The 21,213-nt window shown below is 45.1% G+C and overlaps 1 protein-coding gene across 2 annotated transcripts in view; it reads left to right on the top strand.

Annotated features, from left to right (window-relative positions):
- Positions 1-21,213, top strand: part of INPP5A (inositol polyphosphate-5-phosphatase A) — a 213,101-nt gene that overhangs the window by 154,953 nt on the left and 36,935 nt on the right. For both annotated transcript variants that reach the window (XM_061478615.1, XM_061478613.1), the window contains exons 10-11: positions 14,833-14,928; positions 15,253-15,327. In XM_061478615.1, coding sequence (XP_061334599.1) covers positions 14,833-14,928; positions 15,253-15,327 — 171 coding nt within the window. The remainder of the gene's footprint in view (positions 1-14,832; positions 14,929-15,252; positions 15,328-21,213) is intronic.

The following is a 21,213-nucleotide window of genomic DNA, read 5'->3' as shown; positions in this document are numbered from 1 at the left end:
GTTGGTTGTTTCACTTGAGTTTTTGCCAATGATTGGCGCAGGGTTTTTCAGACATGAGTGTGCCCTGGGAAGATACAGACGGGTGTATGTGGGCTGCTACCGTAACAGTGCTCCTGCCTTCAATGATTTCCCTAGAACTAAACAAAGCTGACATCGAAGTCTGTAATGTTACAGTGTTTAAGCAGAGCAGCTCTGTGTGCTAATTTATTGTGGTTTTGTAATGGTAATTTTAAAATCCTTTCATACTGGCAGCTGAATTTCCTCACATTTAGTGTAGTTCCAAGAATTTGAAGGAAAAGCCTTTTATGGAGCAAAACATGTTCCAGTTAGTGCAAATCATACTGGCTGCCTAGTTGCTACAGACCTGAAATCAAAATGTTATGGATAGCTCAGTGCTGCAGCATGCAACAATACTGTGTTACTGACATTCATTCAGAAAAAATACTTATAAATGCCATTCAAAACGCTGGTCTGTTTGGACTTTTCCCGCTCTGAAATACCTGAAGATGGTCCAGAAGTCTGGGTAATGCTTAGTGAGTGTCCAGTGCATAGACAGAATTTCTTTTCAGTAGGTGTGGAAGACCCATCAAGTAAAACTCAAGTGTTACCTGCTGGTAAACGTCCCTGAATAAACCAGCACGGTTTGTTTTGCGTTTCTGCCTTTGCTTTTTGCAGTTTTGACAAGTGTGAATTTCACACGGGCGTGGGCATTGCAGGTGGAACATTTGGGAGCTCTGTTCGTAGAAGATTCAGAGTTAGTGTTTTCCCTGAGCAGACTGGCAAGCTTCTTACCTTGCCCTAGGTCTGTATGAATCCAGTGCTCAGTGTGTGCTGATGTGAGGCTGCCATGGGCTAGGGCAGAGAGGTGCCTGGGTGAGCTGTGGACGTTCTCTAGCACAGGGCAGCTTTGGTCAGTAGGGTGCTGGGTTCCTCCCAGATCATCACTCCAGCAGTTTTGTTGGTCCTTCATTATTCTGTGATTTCTTTCTCTTGCCTCTAGTCAGGAGTGTCATTTGCTGTGTTCATTACTTCTAGGCATTTAGAGCAGGATCAATATTTTACTGCATCTGACCAGGTTCCTTTTTTAGAAAGTAGGACAAAAAAATTGCATCTTCTATTTCATCCACTTAATAAAACTGAAAATGCTGCTTCGGAAATTGCAGAGATCTTCTGCATGTATTGCTGCTTTACATGCAGAAACAGAAAATGCTCATCACAGGAAGATTATGAAGCCTGCAGTAGTGTGTTAGTAACTGAGGAGTTCAGCTGGTAGAAGTGGCCAGTTTTAGGTGTCTATCTGTAGCCAGCAGTCTTTAATTTTCATTTAGAACAAATTGGGACATTGCAGAATCCTAAAAGAGGGATAAATTTGTGCCTGTAGTTAAGTGGGAGGAAACGAAGGAAGCCCTGAGAAAGGTTCTCATTAGCTGAAAGCTCAGTAGCTCAACACTCATTTCAGGCAAACTAGTTGTAAGTGGGAAAAAAATGGCAGATCTAATGCAGTCACAAAATATGCTCGAATGAGGCAGTTTGTCATGAGATTAACAACCTGGATGAAAATGGTGATCAAGTGATTGCATGGCAGAACAGATCCACTGGGAAGGTACCATTGTATCACTGCGTTCGGCTGTGCTTTTATGTGCAGAGCACTGAGGAGTTCATAGTAGGCAGAGCAGCAGGAGACGTTGAAGGCAACAGCTCAACCTCAGCTCCCATGGCAGTGCCATGACACGTGCCGTTCGTGCATCTTTGGGTCCATTTTACACGTGGCTGCAGAGCTGGGATATTGACATACATCAAACACCTTCATGTGCTAAAAAAGCATGATTTTGGCATGAAAGGAGAGTAAGGCACTCTGCCTTTTTCCCAAGACCCTAGGCCAGGTCTGGATGCCAGAGGAATTCCTTTCACAGGTATCAGGTTTGCAGAACTTGGCTTCTTAGAACCTCCGTCAAATTGAACTTCAGCAGCCCTGGCTGGTAGTTCCAAGCAGGTTTCCCAGGAGTTTGCAGTTGGAAGGCTGCTGTCTCCATGTTCTGACATGTTTGCAGCAATGTTCCCGTTCGTTTCGCGTCTGAATGATATCTAGAAATTACCAATAGACAATTCCAAATGAAAAATCATGCCTGAGAAATTAACCACAGGAGTGATTCCTACAAGCTCCTGCTCTTGGAGTGACTGCCAGAGGAACTGGTGGATATCCCGTGTCTTATCAAGAGCTAATGTCCTTCTGAGGATTTGTTTAGTGAAAGGTGCCATTTGCTTCAGTTGAGGAGGAAATTGGTGCAATGGGGAGGTCTGTGCTATGCGTGATGAGACTTGACAAATGCATGGTCGCTTTTGGGTTGTTTTGACTTGTAATTTCTTGAAGCGTCTTAAGCAGACTTGGGTACCTCCTGCCTCAGCTCTGCTTTCTGTTCAGATTATTCCTGCAGAGTTTCATGCTGGTGAAGGAAGATTCCACTTCTTTATTTCTTTATCTTATGCATCTCTTTGATGCTAATCATTAGCAAGTTAAAACTGCACCTGACCACAAACAGCTGATGAAACACTTGTTTTAGTTATCCACTCTGTTCCTGGCAGAGACAATCGATAGGTAAAATCTATGCAAATGTGAGGGTTCAAGTGAGGGCTATCCTGAACAGGACTTAAGCTATGCGCCCGCCTTTGTGCCAAATTTTCCAGGTTTTTTTTTTTCTCCTGTAATGAATACATGTATTTTGTGCATTGGAGCATGGCACAGGCCTTTTGGATGGCAGGCTCTGCAAGAAAGAGGAAGAGTTTTAATCACAAAAGCACAAACTTCAGTCAGAGAAGTGATTCTGCACTTTGTTTCATTTGTAAATGGTGCGTATTGGCTTTTGTGACACAGAACCCAGGTCCAATTCAGGACAGGGCCTCATGGATTCTTTACGTAGGACTTTGTGAGTCTGAAATAGTGCACATGAAAGAGAAGGAGACTGAACGTAATTTCTTCCAAGAGCTGGCCGGAGGTTTTTTCCAATCAAGATTCTTTCAGCATATTCCTCTTTGTTGAGCTATAAGCAGCTTTTAAAATAATAGCATTAGCCAATATTTCAGGACTTCACTGGGTGTTCCCAGCTATGGTGATTGCTTACAAGAAACGAGAAATGCCGGTATTGTAACCTTTTAATGGATATGGGAGACTTGTAAACTCAGTTGAGATCTGAGCAATTTGTAGATTTCAAAATGAGCTGTAGAGTTCATTGAAAAAGAAAAATGCATCATTGAAATTCATGGGGCCACTTTGGTTTTCTTTGCTGAGATTTATCATTGAAAGCCATATTGCTTTCCCTTTGCTTTCATTTGAAGCTCTTCAATACATTGTTTTTAAGGTCCATTTCTTTTACAAGCTTTTCCTTTCAGCTTGCCCAGGGTTTCAGGTCCTATGAACATCTGTTTGTGCCTAAAATCAGCCAGGACCAGGACTGTATCCTGCCCCCCTACCCCCTTTTGTTTCCAGAGGCTATTGTTTCCGATTTCATGCTATCAGAGGGGCTGCATGTTTTCCTGTGTGAAGTTGTCAGAGAGATAAAAGCACAGGAGCAGGGTCACATTTCGAGGGATGGGCATGAAAAATTGGTAAAATGTATCTTGAAGGCCACCCACAAGACTTGCTTGAAGAAATTCACAAGTGGGGAGCAGAATGGAAGTTTTAGAATTGAGCAGATTCCAAAGTGGAATCAGTACTGGTGAAGTCAGTGTTTAATGGGCAGAAGTCTCTTAGATTTACACTTAGCTGGTTTCTTCCTCTGCTGTAGCTTGAGAGTCTCTAGTTGGACTTTGCTAGGAAGGAAATGCCATCATCTTCATTATGGTGCCTGCCCATGTCTTTTCAGCCGGAGGATGAGATTTAAAGCAAGTGTGTTACACCTCTCAGTCACCATCAATCCAGTGGAGAAATGAGAGACATAGGGAAGGGTCTCTACCTGCCCAAAATGACCGCTGTGATACCAGACCTGCAGAGGATGCTGTAAGGATGGGAATAGAAAGACAAATAGCGCAGCTTAATTAACGCAACAAAACCCATTTTCCAGGAGGAAAGCACGGCACTAGGCTTATAATGGGCTATAGTTTCTAGTGCTGTAAAGCATGATTACACAAAGAGGCTTCCCATTTGGTCTTGCGTGAATTCCACAAGTGGCACCCATGTTTTAAAGGGTGCAGAATAATTCCGTTGGGGGCAGGAGGCAGGACATCTGCAGTGACACCTGCAGGTGCCTTGGACCATGCAACAGAGCACCCTGCACACCTGCACTAATGGGGCAGTACTAAGAGTTTACATGTATTTAAGTGCTAAAAAGCCAGTTAAAAGTTCAGTCCATCCTTAATGTACTATCTGTACAACTAGAGCAGGGTTTTGCCAGTTCATGTGTCATAACAGTCTGAACTGTTTTCATTTAGGTCTTGACTAAATGTAAAATGAGAAGATGGTTTTAATAGCACTGATTTGGGTCAGTGATTCACTAAATCTACTACTTTTATTTTAGAAGCTTATAATGAGGGGTTTGTTAAAGTGTGTGACAAGGAAACAAATGAGACATTTGAGTTGTAATTTTTCCATGGGCAAAAGTTAGATTAGATTAGGGATACAACGCCAGGCATTATCTTACTGCCATATAGTTTCTGATTTAGTAAATGATGTGTGTGATGCAAACCAACCCAATACCAGAATTTTAAGGGAATGCATATTTTACTGTAGCTTTTTCCAAAGATTGTCCATTATTTTTCTTAAATGCATAAATTTGCAATTTAATATAAGAAGCTTTTTTTTTTTTGTGGTATTTGGCAACATTTTTGGCTTAAAATCAGCCAGATTTTGGAAATTCAGGGGGGACTAACAAGCAGATTTTTTTTTTTTTTCACTTTTTTATAATATAGCAGAAAAATACTAAACATAGAATCCTGGAATGCTTCAGGTTGGGAGGGACCTTAAAGCTCACCCAGCTCCAACCCCTGCCACAGGCAGGGACCCCTTCCACTAGAGCAGCTTGCTCCAAGCCCCTGTGTCCAACCTGGCCTTGAACACTGCCAGGGATGGGGCAGCCACAGCTTCTCTGGGCACCCTGTGCCAGCGCCTCAGCACCCTCACAGGGAAGAGCTTCTGCCTAAGAGCTCATCTCAGCCTCCCCTCTGGCAGGTTAAAGCCATTGCCCTTGGCCTGTCTCTACAGGCCCTTGTCCAAAGCCCCTCTCCAGACGTGTTTTAAAAGTACAATTGAATTTATATCTTTGTGGCAGTATTTGTGGAGATTAATTTGCTTATAGAGAAAGAAGAAAGCAACCCACAGTTGTTCAATACAAGTGTTCAACAGTTCTGCAGGTGATGCTAAATAAAAGCACCAAGCGGCTATTTGTAAATAAGAGCATCACTTGTGAGCCCTCTTGGTTTAGAGCTGGTCACAGCCTCCGATGCCCCGCTAGGTGCCTGGTCCCAGTGCCAGAGCAGCTCCAGCGCATGCCATGGTGCTTCCAGACCAGCACCAGCAATCACGCCCCTGCAAGGTTCCTGTTGTGTACAACAAGGGTTACCCCAAGGCTCATGCAGGACACCTTGGGCTGGGCAAAGGCCACGTGAGCAGAGTCACCTCTGCAACAGACACCCAAGGGCGAGTTCAGTTTCTGAGGGAAAACAGCTTATTTATCAGCCTGTATGCTCACTTACCAGCATGCTGACAACCACGCTTCCATATCTTGCATTGCATCCAGTATGATGGAGAGGAATTTTAACTGCTCTTGTGACTACTGCTGGTAACATCCATTTCTGGTCTCATGGGTATAAATTCTTTCTGAAATCACAGCTTTTCTGTAGCAGCAGTTCTCTTTGGCATACCTGTCTGATTTTGGAGGGGTGAAAGAATTTACTTTGTTTAGCTTTGTCTCAACAGGGAAAAGAGCCAAGGCAAAAGTAAAAATTAATAGCACATCTTAAAATCCATTACAACTTCTCCCTTTTTTCTGACTAAAAGTGTGAGAGAAAGGCCCCTCTAGAGGAAATAAAGAAGTTATTACAGATTTCACTTTTTTTGTAGAGTATGAAAAAGCTTTCTGTATGTTAAACAGTCTTGTGGGCATCTGGCATGATTGGTTTTAATCTGCTGACTAAAAAGTCAGGATTAAATCTTGCTTTACACCTCTTTGTATTGCAGTCAGTAAAGTGACAGAGCTGCTCTGAAACAATGGCACTACTTATTCCACCCAATATGCCATGTGGTAGATCACCCCCTTTTTCAGCACCACTTCTCTGCAAAGACAATGAAGCATCTGGTGGGGTTTTCCTGCGTCCAAGATATTTTTTGTCCGTAATTTCACTCAGCCGATCTGCTTAGCTCTCCCTTGGTGCTACTTTTTGAGACAGGGTTTGCCAAACCCAGTGGCAAGAGGTCAGGAGGCCAAAGTGATGAATTTTTATGTGCCTGTTCCTTGTGTTTCTGCTCAGTCATGATTCTTTGCGCGCTGTGCTGCCTCTGAAAGGGAGCCACAGTGAGCAATTTGTCCTCCTGGGCTGCAGAGAATGGGGAGGCAGATGAGTTAAAGTAGCATGTATGACTGCGGACAGAGACGCACACAAACGTTTTCTTATGGCACAACAGAATACTCCTGTCACTATTCAGCGCGAGAGGGGCTTGGGAGATTTGTAGCCTGTTGGCTTTCGATCAAGTGACAAATGAATTTAACTGCACTTAAAGATACAGCAAAAAGAATAGCACTTCACCAAGTGGTCCACAGCTGTTGGCTTTAAAATGATGTTGTGTTACCATTTTTGAACTTGCATTTTTCCCCCTCTCTGTGCAAGTGGGAGCTCTCTGTATTTCTCAGCATGCTTGAATCCTCATTTGCTTCAAGTTAAAAATGTTCACCTGTGTTTCAGAAACCCTGTAGAATAGGCTGTTTGTTTGCCCAGTAGGGCTCCCATGCTATCCAGAAGGATCATTGGTCCATCTGAGCAAAGGATGGCAGAAGCTGCATCCCTGGCAGAGCTTCCTGTCCTGTCTCAGCGGTGCTTGAACACCCGCTGGTGTCAGATGAGCCGGGGATTGGCATTTGTGGCTGGGTTAAATCCCTCCAGATCCCCAGCCAGCGATGAGAAGTTGATGTTTCTCCAGGCCTCCTCTCTCTGATCAGCCGTGTCGCTCTACTTGCTCAAGGGCTGTGCTGCAATTTGTTGTTGGTCAGCAGCTGAGCTTTGGACCCAGGCGGTGGAAGCAGTGTCCTGGAGGGAATTCTGAAGATTAGGACAGGAGAGGATGGTTTGTGTTGGAAGGGACCTTAAAGCTCCAACCCCTGCCATGAGCAGGGACCCCTTCCACTAGAGCAGCTTGCTCCAAGCCCCTGTGTCCAACCTGGCCTTGAACACTGCCAGGGATGGGGCAGCCACAGCTTCTCTGGGCACCCTGTGCCAGCGCCTCAGCACCCTCACAGGGAAGAGCTTCTGCCTAAGAGCTCATCTCAGTCTCCCCTCGGGCAGGTTAAAGCCATTCCCCTTGGCCTGTCCCTACAGGCCCTTGTCCAAAGCCCCTCTCCAGGTTTCCTGTAGCCCCTTTAGGCATTGGAAGCTGCTCTGAGGTCTCCCCAGAGCCTTCTCTTCTCCAGGCTGAACAAGCCCAGCTCTTACATCTCTTACAGCTGTTAGAAATGAAGAAACATGGGATCAGTGATGTGAAGTGCCAAGAATGTAAACCAACACCGAACAAAATTCTTTGGTGCTTCTTGACTCACTTCCAGATCAGGACACTGCAGGGTTCCCAGTAACTCACAAAGTGAGAAATACCGAGAAGTACAACTTTGGTTTGATTCCTGTGATGCACAACAGCAAAATGAATGTCCCTTAAAGAACAAGGGAATTGCAGCCATTGAACATGAAGGTGACCTGCATGAGGCAGGTTCGTGTTCCAGGGTGCCAGCAGCGGGGGCCTGTGCTCTTCCCAAGTCTGAGCGCAACCATGAGACAGATGTGTGCCCTCCACATCATCAGGTAACCTTAGGTATGTGCACCAAAGTGGGAGAGATGTTAATACTCTTCCATCGTTTCCCATAGCTGGGCAAAGGACATGTTCCCTCTGAGTTAATTTTACTTGTTAAGGGAGAAAACGTGACAGGAAAATAATTCCCACTTCACTCTGTTTGTCTGACCTGAACCAGTTGGGAGTGGGAAATTCACTGTGTTAACTGGAATGATCTGTACAGTGTTATGGTGAGACTAAAATTTGGCTGATCAGGTGATGCCTTGCTGATGCAACATGTGGATGATTTCCTTGCTGTATTTTCCCCTTTCTGTGATTTTTCAGCCTCCCTGATTCAACTCCTTTTCATCGTGCCGTATCTTACTCATTTCTCATCAATGTACTCCCTGTCTGGTTCCACATCATTTGCTCCTTTATTCACTTTTGAAATGGAATGTGAGTCCAGCAGCCTGTAAATTTAAATAATCCTTTTCACCTAGTTATGGTCAAGTGTCTCAGAGAACCATGAGGTGGGATTGCTGAACTGTGCTCCTCTCCCATCTGCTCCCACACAGCCTCCAAGCAGTTTGCTGCAGCAACACCGTAATCTGAACATGCTGAGAGGTTGGGCTCTAACAGGTCCCCAGGCTTATGCTTATTGAACAAGACACAAACCGTCACTGAATTCACCTGTTCCCAGGAGCACTTACCCCCACATTAAAATACATGCTTTTTGGATAAAATAAATGAAGGATATCTTTGTAAAATAGTGTGCAAGGTGTGAACCTAAGGTTTACTATAATCTCCCTGGTAAGAGGGTCAGATTGATTGACAGATCAGTACCTGTATGACACATACACAATGCCCAGTAAAAAGACAGGAAATGCATAAAAAGCAGTTGTGGGGTGAAACAGTTGATGTGCAGAGCAGGCAATAGGGTAGCATGTTCACTTACTGCATCTTTTCACTACCCCTAGTATGGCAGCTTCGCATCCTCTCTGGTGTGGTTACTGATGGTATAAAGAAGGAAGGGTTTTGAGGCGCTGGCACAGGGTGCCCAGAGAAGCTGTGGCTGCCCCATCCCTGGCAGTGTTCAAGACCAGGGTGGACACAGGGGCTTGGGGCAAGCTGCTCTAGTGGAAGAGGCCCCTGCCCGTGGCAGGGGTTGGAGCTGGAGGAGCTTTTAGTCAGGCATTGGAACAGGCTGCCCAGGGCAGGGCTGCAGTCACCGTCCCTGCAAGTGTTCACACAGCATGGAGACGAGGCCTCAGCGCCATGGGGCAGTGGTGGCCTTGGCAGTGCTGGGAACGGTTGGACTGGATGACCTTGAAGGGCTTTTCCAGCCTGGCTGATTCTGTGAATTCTCTTCCCACCCAAACCATTCTAGGATGTGCTCGCAGGTGGCAGAGCTGGGGCTGCTGTAAACTGCCTGCCAGGTTAAATCAGTCCTGAAATGAATACAGGCACCAGTGATATGTGATTGGCATGGATTTGCCATCAGAAAACAGACCATACACTTGCAGGAGCACTCTGAAGGCTTTGCACTCCATCCCACCCAGCCCCTCAGGATCCCGCTGCCCTAGGTGAGAGCTCACCCGTCTGGCAATACTCAAAGAGAAAGCAGGTTTGCATCTTGATACTCAAGTGACTTCTCATTAATGCTTTGTTATATGTGTTCTTTATTCAGCTAATATTTATCTCACTGCTGAGTTAAATTCCTGTTCCTGGAAGCTTATTAGTATTAAAAGCATAGCAACTTCTCTGAGACCTTATTGCTATTTACACATACGTGAAGTTAACACAAGTTAATATACAGCGTAAGGGATATTTTTTCAAGTAAAAGCGTCTCTCTCATCAGACAGTTTTGCCTGCTTTCCATTGGGGAATTCAGCTCTGCCATTTCCTAATTGTTCTCATCAGCTCTGTGGCCGAATGCCTCTGCCCCCTGTGTAGAACGAACTGAAGTCTCCATTTTGGTGGCAGGTAGTTTAAAAAGCACCTGGAGCTAAACACACAACTTCACTGGCTCAGGAAGTTACACTTGCTGTGGAGGAAATCGCATCAACCCCTCAGAGGCAAGGAGGAGCCCAAACAAGGCAGATGTTCCTGTTATTCCCAAAGTAGCAAGTCTTTTACCTTGCTGGTTGCTCCAAATAGAGTTTGCATCCAGATGGTAATTAAAAAACCGTTTGGTTATCCTCATTTAGCGTCAGATTGATTTGGAGTTTTGAGCAGCATTTCAGGAGCAGCTTTTCACTGTCAGGTGATACCTGTGCCTACGTCTTCTCTGTCCTGCCAGAACCCACAGTGTACGTAACCAGAATGAAACCAAGTGGCTTCCATTTAACTGATCTGGTTGCTCAGGCCCTTATTTTAGCTGGCTCATGTCAGGTTCTTCCGCCCATGCACTGCTGTGCTGGCACGAGTAGCAGCACGCATGGTGCAGTCCATGCGGCTTCTGGGAAATTGCAAGTGCCTTTCTCTTTTCTTTTTAAGAAGAATTCAAAGTCCTGGGAAGTCCCGAGGGAGGAGTTCGGGTCACTGGGAAGCGCACCCTCAGGGTCAGGTGAGGAGGCAGTAGGAAAGCTGGAGCCTGTATGTGCGTGGATTTATTCCCTTTCTCTCCCAGAAGAGTTTGTTCTGCAGTGACAGACACGCAGGGGCTGAGGCGCACATCAGGAGGGGACTCGGGAGCCGAGGGGATGCCCAGAAAGCAGGAGTGCAAAACCAGTGAACGTGAGGTGCGGTTTGCAGCAGAGGAGCGCTGCTGGCAGGGACAGCAGAGCAGGTGCCAGCCCTGCAGAGGCTTTCATACAGACATGAGAAAAAGAAACCCTATCATACATACTGTAGGACATTGTGAGTGGGTTGCGTATGTAACACAGTTGTTCTAATGCCTTTTTACTGTAAGTTTGCAGAAACAGTCTAAAACATTTTGATGTGGTGTGTGTCTATGGCAGCAGCTGTATTCTGACATGAATACATTTGATGTAAATGCATTTATGCTGTAAATCAAAAGGTTTCCAGTTTCTGAGGATTGCAGAGATTAGAAGAAATTCTAGGTTTGTCTCTTGCCAACGTAAAGACCCTTCACTCCCAGCTTTGCAGAATAGGACACTTTGATTGCGTTCTAAGGCAATTATCAGAAAAGTTCTCACGATGATTTACAATTTGATGACATAAATTATTACAAAGGATTATATTTAAAATACTGTGGAGCTTCTGCCTGTGGGCAGTGTATATGAAAGTGGGAGTAAGACCCAGCAGTGTTTGCTAAGCACAGGCTGAATACCCAGTTCTCCTTCAGCTCTGAATCCTCCTCTCCTGCAAACTTTTTAACCAAATCTTGTTTCCAAAGCAGAAAGAAGTTTTTAAGCAGATAATGTGGGTAGAGTTTTGATGCCTGATTTCCCCTCTTCTGACTTTGTAAAAGGGTACCTCTGAGGGAATACCCAGAAGGAAACAGTGTGGTTTTATAGCATTTTGATTTCCTTTAGCAGCGACAAAAACTCCCTTCAAGAGTAGTCTTGTCTCAAAGGGCACATGTTCCCCAAAGTTTTCTGCTTGGGTGACTACGACTTTGTAGAAATTGAAATGAGGAGGAAAAAAGAAGTGCTCCAGCTTGTATAAGAAATGAACCTTTGCCCAATCACTTTTTGTCTGTGAATAAGGTAACGTTGTGTGTGTGTGAAATTTGAAAGCAATAAGGTATGTGGGTCCTTTCTCTGTATTGGTTCTCAAGAGTTGATCGCGGGGTTTTTTCTTTGGGAGCGGGCCTGAAGTTGTGAGATAATGCAGCTCAGAAAAAGAAATGCTCTCAAGCAGATGCCTTTAAGAGACAGAAATCATGAATTTCTTGAATTGCAACTGCTCTGGGGGTGGCTACAATGACTTTTTGACAGTGACAGTAACTCTGCCTTGTCTTTTCGAGCCCTTCTTTGGCCCATTCACTCTGGAAAGCTGCTTAAGCACCCTTAAGCGCATTAGCATTTGGATGCTCGGGGACCGTATTGACCCTCATTTGGAAAGTTTAAATGAGTGAAAGATGGAGCGATTTGTTAGGGCTTTAGAAACCAGCTTTAGAGAGTGGCGGGTTTTCCGCTTTGGTTTGTTCGAGTGCTTGTTCTAATCTGGTGCGCTGGTTAAAGGCGACCAGACTGATTTGTGACACATGAGCCCAAAGCGCTATTTTTTTGGGCTTGACCCGATTAGCTCATCTGTGCCTTGAATTTCAATGGCCCGCGTCGGAGGGAGCACTTTGGGAATGGCTCGCTGGTGGATTACCTCACCGGGTCCGCGTCGACACAGATGGCAGAGCGGTAATTACGTGTGCAACTGACAAAAGGGATCCTGCGGGATGGGGAGGATGCGAGGGATGTGCTGGAAATAAGGGGTACCAGACACGCAGATAAGTGGTACGAGACGTGTACTTCCCTGGTGGCCGTGTGCCTCTCCTCCTCCTCCCAGGCAGAGGCAGGTTGAGCTCCTGCCAGCCCCTGACCTCTCTCCTCCCAGGCCTTTCTTACAGATCCCGCAGCAGGGGTGAAGTTCTCAAAGGCAGCCCGCAGCTGTGTCCATGTCACCAGCACTCCTGTCCTCAGTGAAAACTGAGTTCACAGCCACCTTTGGCCCTGTCAGTGCTGTGAGCATGTCGAGGTGTTTAGGATAAACCAGAGTTAGATGTTTGTAATCTGTAGACATGGCACTGCTTTTGGGGGGGAGAAACAAAAAAATATCCATCAGGAAGGGGCGTTGTTTATTCAGCGAGATGGGGAATCAGCGCCCCTTCAGCTCATAGACTTGATAAAAGCCATCAGACTCAGATTTTATTTTTCAGTGAAGTTGTCCTTTAAAGATGCAGTTGTCCTTTAAAAGAAAGCTTGTTGCTTTCTGGTCATCCTGGGCAGCACACGAGGACCTTTATCAATGATCGTTTTGTAATCATAGCATCACAGGCTGCTTTGGTTTGGAAAGGACCTTAAGGCTCATGCAATTCCAACCCCCTGCCATGGGCAGGGACACCTTCCACTAGACCTTCCAAGCTGCATCCAACCTGGCCTTTATGTCTTCCTAGAAAACGGGGGCAAAAAGTCCATTGACAGATTGTTCCTGTTGTAGCACCGGTCACCTCAGCTGAGATCTCAAATACTTGCAAGCAGGTGGATTTTTGTTCAAATACATGTTTGGCATGTATTTCTTGCCTTGGAATAGATTCAGAATGGGAAGCTGAGAAGTACACCACAGCTTCATGGCATCATGTCTGATAGATGCTGCACTTCTAATAATGAATCCCAATATAAATATAGATTTATATTTGTAAGAGAAGCATGTAGTAGGATGTGTAATTCTATTACCCTATTACTGCAGAATATACTTATATGTGAATATTACGCACAGTGAAAATCTGTTGTCTGGCCATTATGAAAAGGAGTGGGACAGACAGAGCAGGGAAGTCACCTTGTAGCCTCTTCTTGACCAAGTTATTTTCTTTATTATGCTTTTATTAAGAACCTCCAATAAAATAAGCTTTTGCCCCGGGTAGTCTTTGGCAATGTAGTCGTCCAGGGCTGTGCATAGATCCTGTCAGTAGCTCGTGCCGTGGCTGTACCAGGGGATGCTGAACTGGGTTGGGGTGTGGATGCTCATCTTCACTGCTTCCTCCCTGCCTTCGAGTAACACCAAGGTTTTCTCAGTTCCCCTTCCTTGTGGTTTCCAGCACCAGGCAGATGGGCTGGGGCAGAGTTAATATCCACTAGCTTTGCCCAAGCACTTGGTTAAGCCTGCCCGCCCCTCAGTTCGGATGTAGTCTATTTCTGCATTTTAAAGCACTTAACATACTTAAAGCTTCACTAAAATTAGAGGTTCAGTGAATCCAAAGTATATTTTTAAATTAAATACGTGCCCAAATGCTTTGCTGAAAGCTCCAGATTTTCACCTGTTACAGCGCAACAGAGAAAGCCCTTCAAACAACTTGTCGTGTGTTACCTCTGGGTAGCTCTGATGAATGCTGAAGTTGGGCCTCAAACAGGTGAATGGCAAGTGAACTGAGGCCTGGCACTTCCTTGGGAGTTCAGATGTCTGTGCCTGGTCAAGTGGTGATTGGTGGTAAGTTTCAGGCACCTGGTCCTCAAAATATCCCATCCCTGCAATGTTCCTATCCCTGACAGTGTTCAAGGGCAGGTTGGACACAGGGGCTTGGAGCAAGCTGCTCTAGTGGAAGGGGTCCCTGCCCGTGGCAGGGGTTGGAGCTGGAGGAGTTTTAAGGTCCCTTCAACACAAACCAGGCTGGGATTCTGTGGTACGTAGAGACATGATGTTGCCTCTTATTTAAAAGGATGATGAATGGGGAATTTGCTTTGCAGAGTAAACTGTGAAACTTACCATCAGGTTGCATGAGCATTGCTTGGACTTCAAAATTATACTTGGAACATGAGTTGACAAGGTCAAAGTGTTTGCAGTCAGGAGCCAACCCGCAGAGCTGTCATGCCAATGTAGTTACCAGCTTTTAAGAACACTGTTCAGAAACCAGCAGGGCTGTGGAGTCATTAGTGTAGGAAGTGGCCTTTGAGGATGTTTGCACCTAATGCATGATACAGCATCAGACCTGTGAAAGAACCTGGGTGCATGGTGAGTATTTGCTTTATCTGATTGATATTTTCTTAATATTGCCTATTTCTGTCCAAATGGTAATAAACAGTTTTAAATCTGCCATGAGGGGAAGTGACTTAAATGAGCAATGCTTTGTACTTTGACCTGCACCAAACGCTGTTCTCAGGTGTGCACGGGAGATACAGAGATTGATACAGTTCAATTAAACGTGGCCTTATGTTGCCTAAAGCATTTCCCTGTGTCCCTCTGCTCTCCGTTAGACGCTGTGTGCGAAGGCCACGATGCAGACCGTGCGGGCGGCTGACACCAATGAAGTGGTCAAGCTCATATTTCGGGAATCTGATAATGACCGAAAGGTAAACAGCGGAATGCCCTCTGTCCCCTGGGTAAACAGAGACGCTGTCAGTGCTCCTTCCTGCTCCGCAAAGCAGGAATATAGTTGTTTCCAGCTGATAATTTAACGGGAGGGGAGGGATCTTGATTGTCCCACCTAATGCTCAGTTAATTGGATCTCTGTAAGTGATTGCCAGTCACTCAGGCTGACAGGGAGCTTTGGGCGTGGGGAGCTGCCACATGGTTTTCAAGGGTTGCATGTCTTCGAACAGGTCATTGCAGCATCTGTGCACTGGGGAGCTGAGTCCAGGAGCTTCACTAACCTTTCTTCTCTATGTTTTTTTCAGGTCATGCTACAATTAGAAAAGAAGCTCTTTGACTATTTTAATCAAGATGTATTTAGAGATAACAACGGCACCGCGGTAAGTTCATTGCTAAATACTTTCGAAGGAATAAGTTGGAAGCTCCCATAAAGATTGTGTTTCTCTGCCCAGCCCTTTCTTTTCATCAGCCCTCTTGTCTGCAGAAAGAGAAGAGATAGATTATTAACACAGTAACTGCTCCTCACTTAGCCAGTTATCTTGCATACAGCTTCTTAACTTTGGCATCTCTTCACCTGCTTTTGCACAGAAAAAAATGTAAATTATATGCACATGACAGCACATTTTTCTTCTCTGCCCTCTGGTCTGCATTTCTTCAAGCATCCTGTTTCATTCCTAGTTCTTCATTGTGCACCATAATAAGTTAGGACAAGCCCTTAATGCCAGGCTGTTCTGAAAATACCTGGTCTGCTGAGCGTACAAAGAATAATAAAAACATGTGAATAAATAGAATAGAAAGCTCAAAGCCTGCAGCCGACTGGCACTGGTTGAGCAATCATATAGGGCTCCCTATGAGGAGAAAGCAGACAGGAACACTGATGTTCTGAGCTGCAATGAGGACTGTGATTTTTCTGTGGAGAATGGCTTTGTATCTTCTTTAAGGTGATTTTATTTCAAAATGTACCCACTGCATTCTGGAAGGTCTCTGTATCACTGCTTGCAGCTTTCCCAATTTCATCTGAGGTTTCTAGGGGTTATGTGTCTGAAGAAACAACACTAAGCATCAAAAAAAAGCCCAAACCAAAAGTGAATAGTTACAGTTGTGCACAGATAAACATCAGGAATGTGCACACTGTGCGTGGGAGCCTTATTGCAGATGTCATGGGCCAGACCCTCTGCTTGTGAAAATCGGACCAGCTTCACTGTCATCAGCGGAGCTATGCTAGCGTGTGCTAGATCTTGAGTGTAAGCCAATGACATTGGTCTTTTGAGTATCCTGAGCTATATGAATAGCGCAGGCTGCACTAAACAAAGAAAACCTGCAGAAAACTGTGTGTCAGAGCCATCTGTTGACGTCCATCCTGCTCGTTGGATGCTGTCCCTTCTCACAGCATGTCTGGTTTGTGGGGCATGTGTGCAGGCAGCACATCTTCAAAACACAGTTACTGTGAGATAGCTTGGCTTGGGTTTGGTCTTAAATTTACAAGGTAGATGAATCCTTTGGAAATATGGGACGTTTCTTTCACTGATGTTTTGCAGCTTGGGGGATATTGAATTCAAGGTGATAGCACTAATCCCAATTCCTGTTTCCATATTAATCCCATCCCAGTCCCAGATTTCCCTCTACATGTATGGTTATCATAATTTTTTAACTTTTTTTAAACCCATCAAATATGCCATTTTTCTATTTTCCCAGTACACTTCTGAAGCAGAGCAAAGCTATTCCTGCTGCTGCCATTTCCCACATCCTGGTGGTATTTCCAATGATCTGTGGTTGCCTTTCCATACCTGGACGTGGTGTGGGAAGGCATAGGCAGAATCTCACTTAAGCACATTCCATTTCAAAATCAGCAGTCATTTCATTCATGCACCAAGAAGCAGGAAATCTTCCAGATCAAACATGGAAGGAAAAGATAAACGATATAATGAGCCATTGGAGATAATCTAATCTTCATGGTCTAGTTAAACACGCAGCACCATGATCACTAAAAACAAACTACCTATCTAAAAGGATAAATGTGTCTGTGCCGAATTCAACCCAAAAAATCCATCGCATCCTTCATCAACCGCCGGTCTTGTACCAGCCTGACAGAAATTTAATTCAAGCTGGCTCCTGAAAATAATTATTGTATTTTAAGAGTAGTAATCATTGGTCGGGACATGATTGAATGTGTCCATGCCTATTGACTTTTTCTATGATTTATAGCTTTGTTTAGTCGATATTCCCATCGAAATTGTATAATTAATTATAAGTGGAGCTGTCAGGTCTGCAGGATGGAGTGCCCTGATGAGTATTTGGGAAGATTAAATTTTCCTTAGCTGTACCAATGCAAGGCTTGGGAATTTTCACAGCACTCTGGCTGCTGGATAAAGATGTTTTCTGTGTGTTTAGCAACTGCTTTAGCTCAAAATCCATTGATTTTTCCAAGGGTATTTTTTTCTTTATCAGAGTGGTGTCTCTTCAGTAACACTGGAATGTGTACAGATGTGACAAGACCTGACAAATATTTATTATCAACAGGCTACTTTATCATTGTCCATACACAGTTGTTCCTTCTTTTTTACATTGTAATCAACAAAAAAAGAATCTTAAGATAGATTTATAAAAATGAGCATTTTTTTATGAAAAATGTGGTATAGATACAAATTATCTGTTCAACAGAAATTCGGTTTGAAATGTACCCAGTAATCTGTCAGGTCTAATTTCTCCAAACTAATCTGTGGCTTATCCAGATTTATCTGCAGCTTATTCCAAAGTTAGCTTAGCAATTACCTGTATTTATTACCTCGAGGTGCAATGGCCATTCTGTATGATTTTATTTCAGAAGGAAACACCCAGATTTATCCAGCTGAGTTGAGATAGAAAAAGGGCAAAACAATTGTAGCAGTAATGTGAAACTGTCTTAATATTTAATTGGCATGTTCTGAATTGTACATCAGAGTTACAGTGCATCAGGTGGATCAGGGTGTAACTCCTGTAACTACAACAGAACTATGGTATCTGGGTGCTACAAGGAGGGATGTTACAGAGCAGCAGTGTGAAAGGTCGGACAAGAGGAGGCACAACAAGTAGAGTTTCACCTTAGTGTCAGACAGGTTCCAGTTTAAGTTAACAGGATCCCAGCCTGGTTTGTGTTGGAAGTGACCTTAAAGCTCACCCAGCTCCAACCCCTGCCACGGGCAGGAACCCCTTCCACTGGAGCACCTTGCTCCAAGCCCCTGTGTCCAACCTGGCCTTGAACACTGCCAGGGATGGGGCAGCCACAGCTTCTCTGGGCACCCTGTGCCAGCGCCTCAGCACCCTCACAGGGAAGAGCTTCTGCCTAAGAGCTCATCTCAGTCTCCCCTCTGGCAGGTTAAAGCCATTGCCCTTGGCCTGTCCCTGCAGGCCCTTGTCCCAAGCCCCTCTCCAGCTTTTCTGCAGCCCCTTCAGGCACTGGAGCTGCTCTAAGGTCTCCCCTTCAGGAGCCTTCTCTTCTCCAGGCTGCCCCAGCCCAGCTCTCTCAGCCTGGCTCCAGAGCAGAGCTGCTCCAGCCCTCGCAGCATCTCCATGGCCTCCTCTGGCCTCGCTCCAACAGCTCCACGTCCCTCTTGTGCTGCTGCCCCAGAGCTGGATCAGGGCTGCAGGGGGGGTCTCCCCTTCATGCAGCAGAGGGGCAGGATCCCCTCCCTGAGCTGCTGCTCACGCTCTGGGGGTGCACCCAGCACACGGGGGAATTCTGGTCTCAAGCGCACACTGAAGCCGGGTCATGGGGAGCTTCTCCTCACCCAACACCCCAAGTCCTCCTCCCCAGGGCTGCTCGTCCAGTCTCCCCCAGCCTGTAGTTGTTGCTTTTGGGTTAGAAAAAGCTGGTCTCCTCTGATTTGTTGATGGGCTACAGCCAAGATGTGCTGTGCACCACGATTGTGTCCTTCTGCTCCAGAGATGTGCCCGTGAACAGTGCGCAGAGAACACAGGAGGCTTCTCTGGTCTGAACTGGTTAGTCAGTTAAATAAATATATTGAAGTGTGTAAGAACTTGTAATTACTATAGGGGAATTATTTAATGATCAGAAATAGTTTTGTAATCTTTAACCGCAATCAGAAATGAGAAGTGGTGCATGCGTTCCTATCTTTCCTATCAACCATTTTAAAGGCTCAGCCCAGATAGAAATTAACATGCTGTCCTTAAGATTTTGACCACAACTGTGTAATGAAAGCGATCTGTGAATTAATTGGCTTTGGACTTGAGCCCCATGTTATTCCTACTAAAATCACGATCTCCTTTGTCACGGAGGTTCGTGGGAACTGGTGACTGCTTACAAAGCTGAGCTGACACTGGTTGTCCCTGTGTCCTGCTCTCCTCTGCTGCCCACGGCAGGGACTGTCCCTGGGCAGCGCCAACCTCAGTGGGTAGCAGCCAGGAGAGGTTGGACCAAGGGTGCCAGCCCACAACAGCTCCTGCGTGATTGATGGCTCAGAGGACACTGCCGTTATCACCAGCGTTAATACCAACACAGACTCGACATGGTTACTCAGGAAAGCTCAGATAGTCATGGAAGTGGTTCCATTTCTTATCATAATTGTTATTACAATGGGGAAGAATAAGCCAAGAGCTTCACCCCGCTGCCAGTGGTCCTTCAGCAGAGCTCTTGCTGTAGCGAACAAACGGTAAACTTCTGCAGCAAGCACATTCTTACTCAGTTTCTGTGTTTTGCGCAGTGAACTCAGTCTTTGAGGATAGATTTCCTTTATTCTGTCTATTTAGTTTGAGCTGATATAGTATGAGGCGAAAACTATAATGTGCTGTAGAAATGGATTGTCGAGGTCTTGTTCTATGCCAAGTAATGATTTAAAGTGACCTGTTATCATGCTGATTAACTTAGGGGTGTTATTGCAAACAGTTCAGGCAAACATACTTTTAAATTATGAGTAATATATTTGTGGGTTTATTAATATTCCCAGGAAATCCTGAAATTATATGCAAGTTGAACAGAAAGGTTTAGTCCATGAGGCATCTTTATTAAGCTTTTTGTGAGAATATGTGTGCTCATGAAGGTTAAAGATCTGGCATCACTGAAAATGTATTAATCAACAGACAAGATATAGCACAATGCACTCTTCCCAATGGCCTTGGCTCTGACCCTTTTAAAGATAATGGGAATACTGTCCACTAAGAACTAGATTATGACGATCAAGTGCATTTCATCAGGGTTTGACTTGAACCATGATCCCAGAGGTGAAAAGGCAGAGGTTTATCCACTGAGACAACCAGCCCCTGTCCAGATAAAATCTTGAATATGATGTATAAGGGCAAATTAGGATAGAGGAAGGAAATTGATTGCTTACGACCATTGTTACCTAGGACTGGTCATAAGGAAATCCTGTGCATCCTGAAACTGCCTCTTTTATTTAAGGTGGTCATCTGAGATGCCTGATTTTTATAAAGTACTAGTAGGAAGATGGCTTTGTGCTCTAGTCCGTTACTCAAAACCAGCATTCCCATGTTTGGAATTACATTTGCTTAAGTAAGTTAGTGGTTAGTTGATATGTCATTGGATAAAGTGCTAATGAGTAATGACAGAGATAGGAAATATTATCACTAAATTGTTCTCACTGGCAAACACAGAGCAATTAGGAAAACCAAAATCTGAGCATGTGAAATACCTAAAAGGGCTACAGCCTCCACTGGAAAAATGTTAGGGGGTACATAATGGGAGAAGGCTGACAGCACTGTTTGTCTAAGTCAGTGTTCAGGTATTACAGGACCAACAGGCCTCGTAAGGCAGTGAGTGCCTTTCAGAACGAGAACTACTGCAGTGCACTTCCTGAGAAGTGCTTGTGTTAGACCCTGGTGCTGGTCCTCAGCTGAGCACGTGCCCGCCTGGGAGGGCCAGCACCACGCCACTGAACCTGCTGTCTTGGCACAGGGTCTGCACCAGGCAGGGTCTCTGGTCGTGGTCCTCACACTGCAGCTGCAGCCCTGCTCACAGGGGGTGTGAGGAGCCTGGGAAACGTGGGGAATCAGGCAAGGAGGCAGAGAAGGGAGCTCTAATGAGACAGAGCCAATAGCAGTCTCCAGTAATTACTCTGGTGATCAATAGACATCAAGGGGAAGCGTGGCTCCTTCCAGGCATTTTGAGCTACTTGAATATTTCTGTAACAGAAATATTATTTTTTAAAGGCATTTTTGAGAGCATTTCTAAAAAAGTTGGAATACTTCTTAGAAAGTGTTCATGTCCTTGTCCTGGGTTCAGCAGTAGCAGTCATGTTTTTTCCTTTGTGTTA

This window comes from Pezoporus flaviventris, unplaced genomic scaffold, assembly GCF_033815535.1.
Source record: "Pezoporus flaviventris isolate CSIRO_AGI_PZ_B2104156 unplaced genomic scaffold, CSIRO_AGI_Pfla_v1 ptg000129l, whole genome shotgun sequence".
In the NCBI taxonomy this organism is placed as follows: domain Eukaryota; kingdom Metazoa; phylum Chordata; class Aves; order Psittaciformes; family Psittacidae; genus Pezoporus; species Pezoporus flaviventris.
This window is presented reverse-complemented; position numbering and strand designations above follow the sequence as displayed.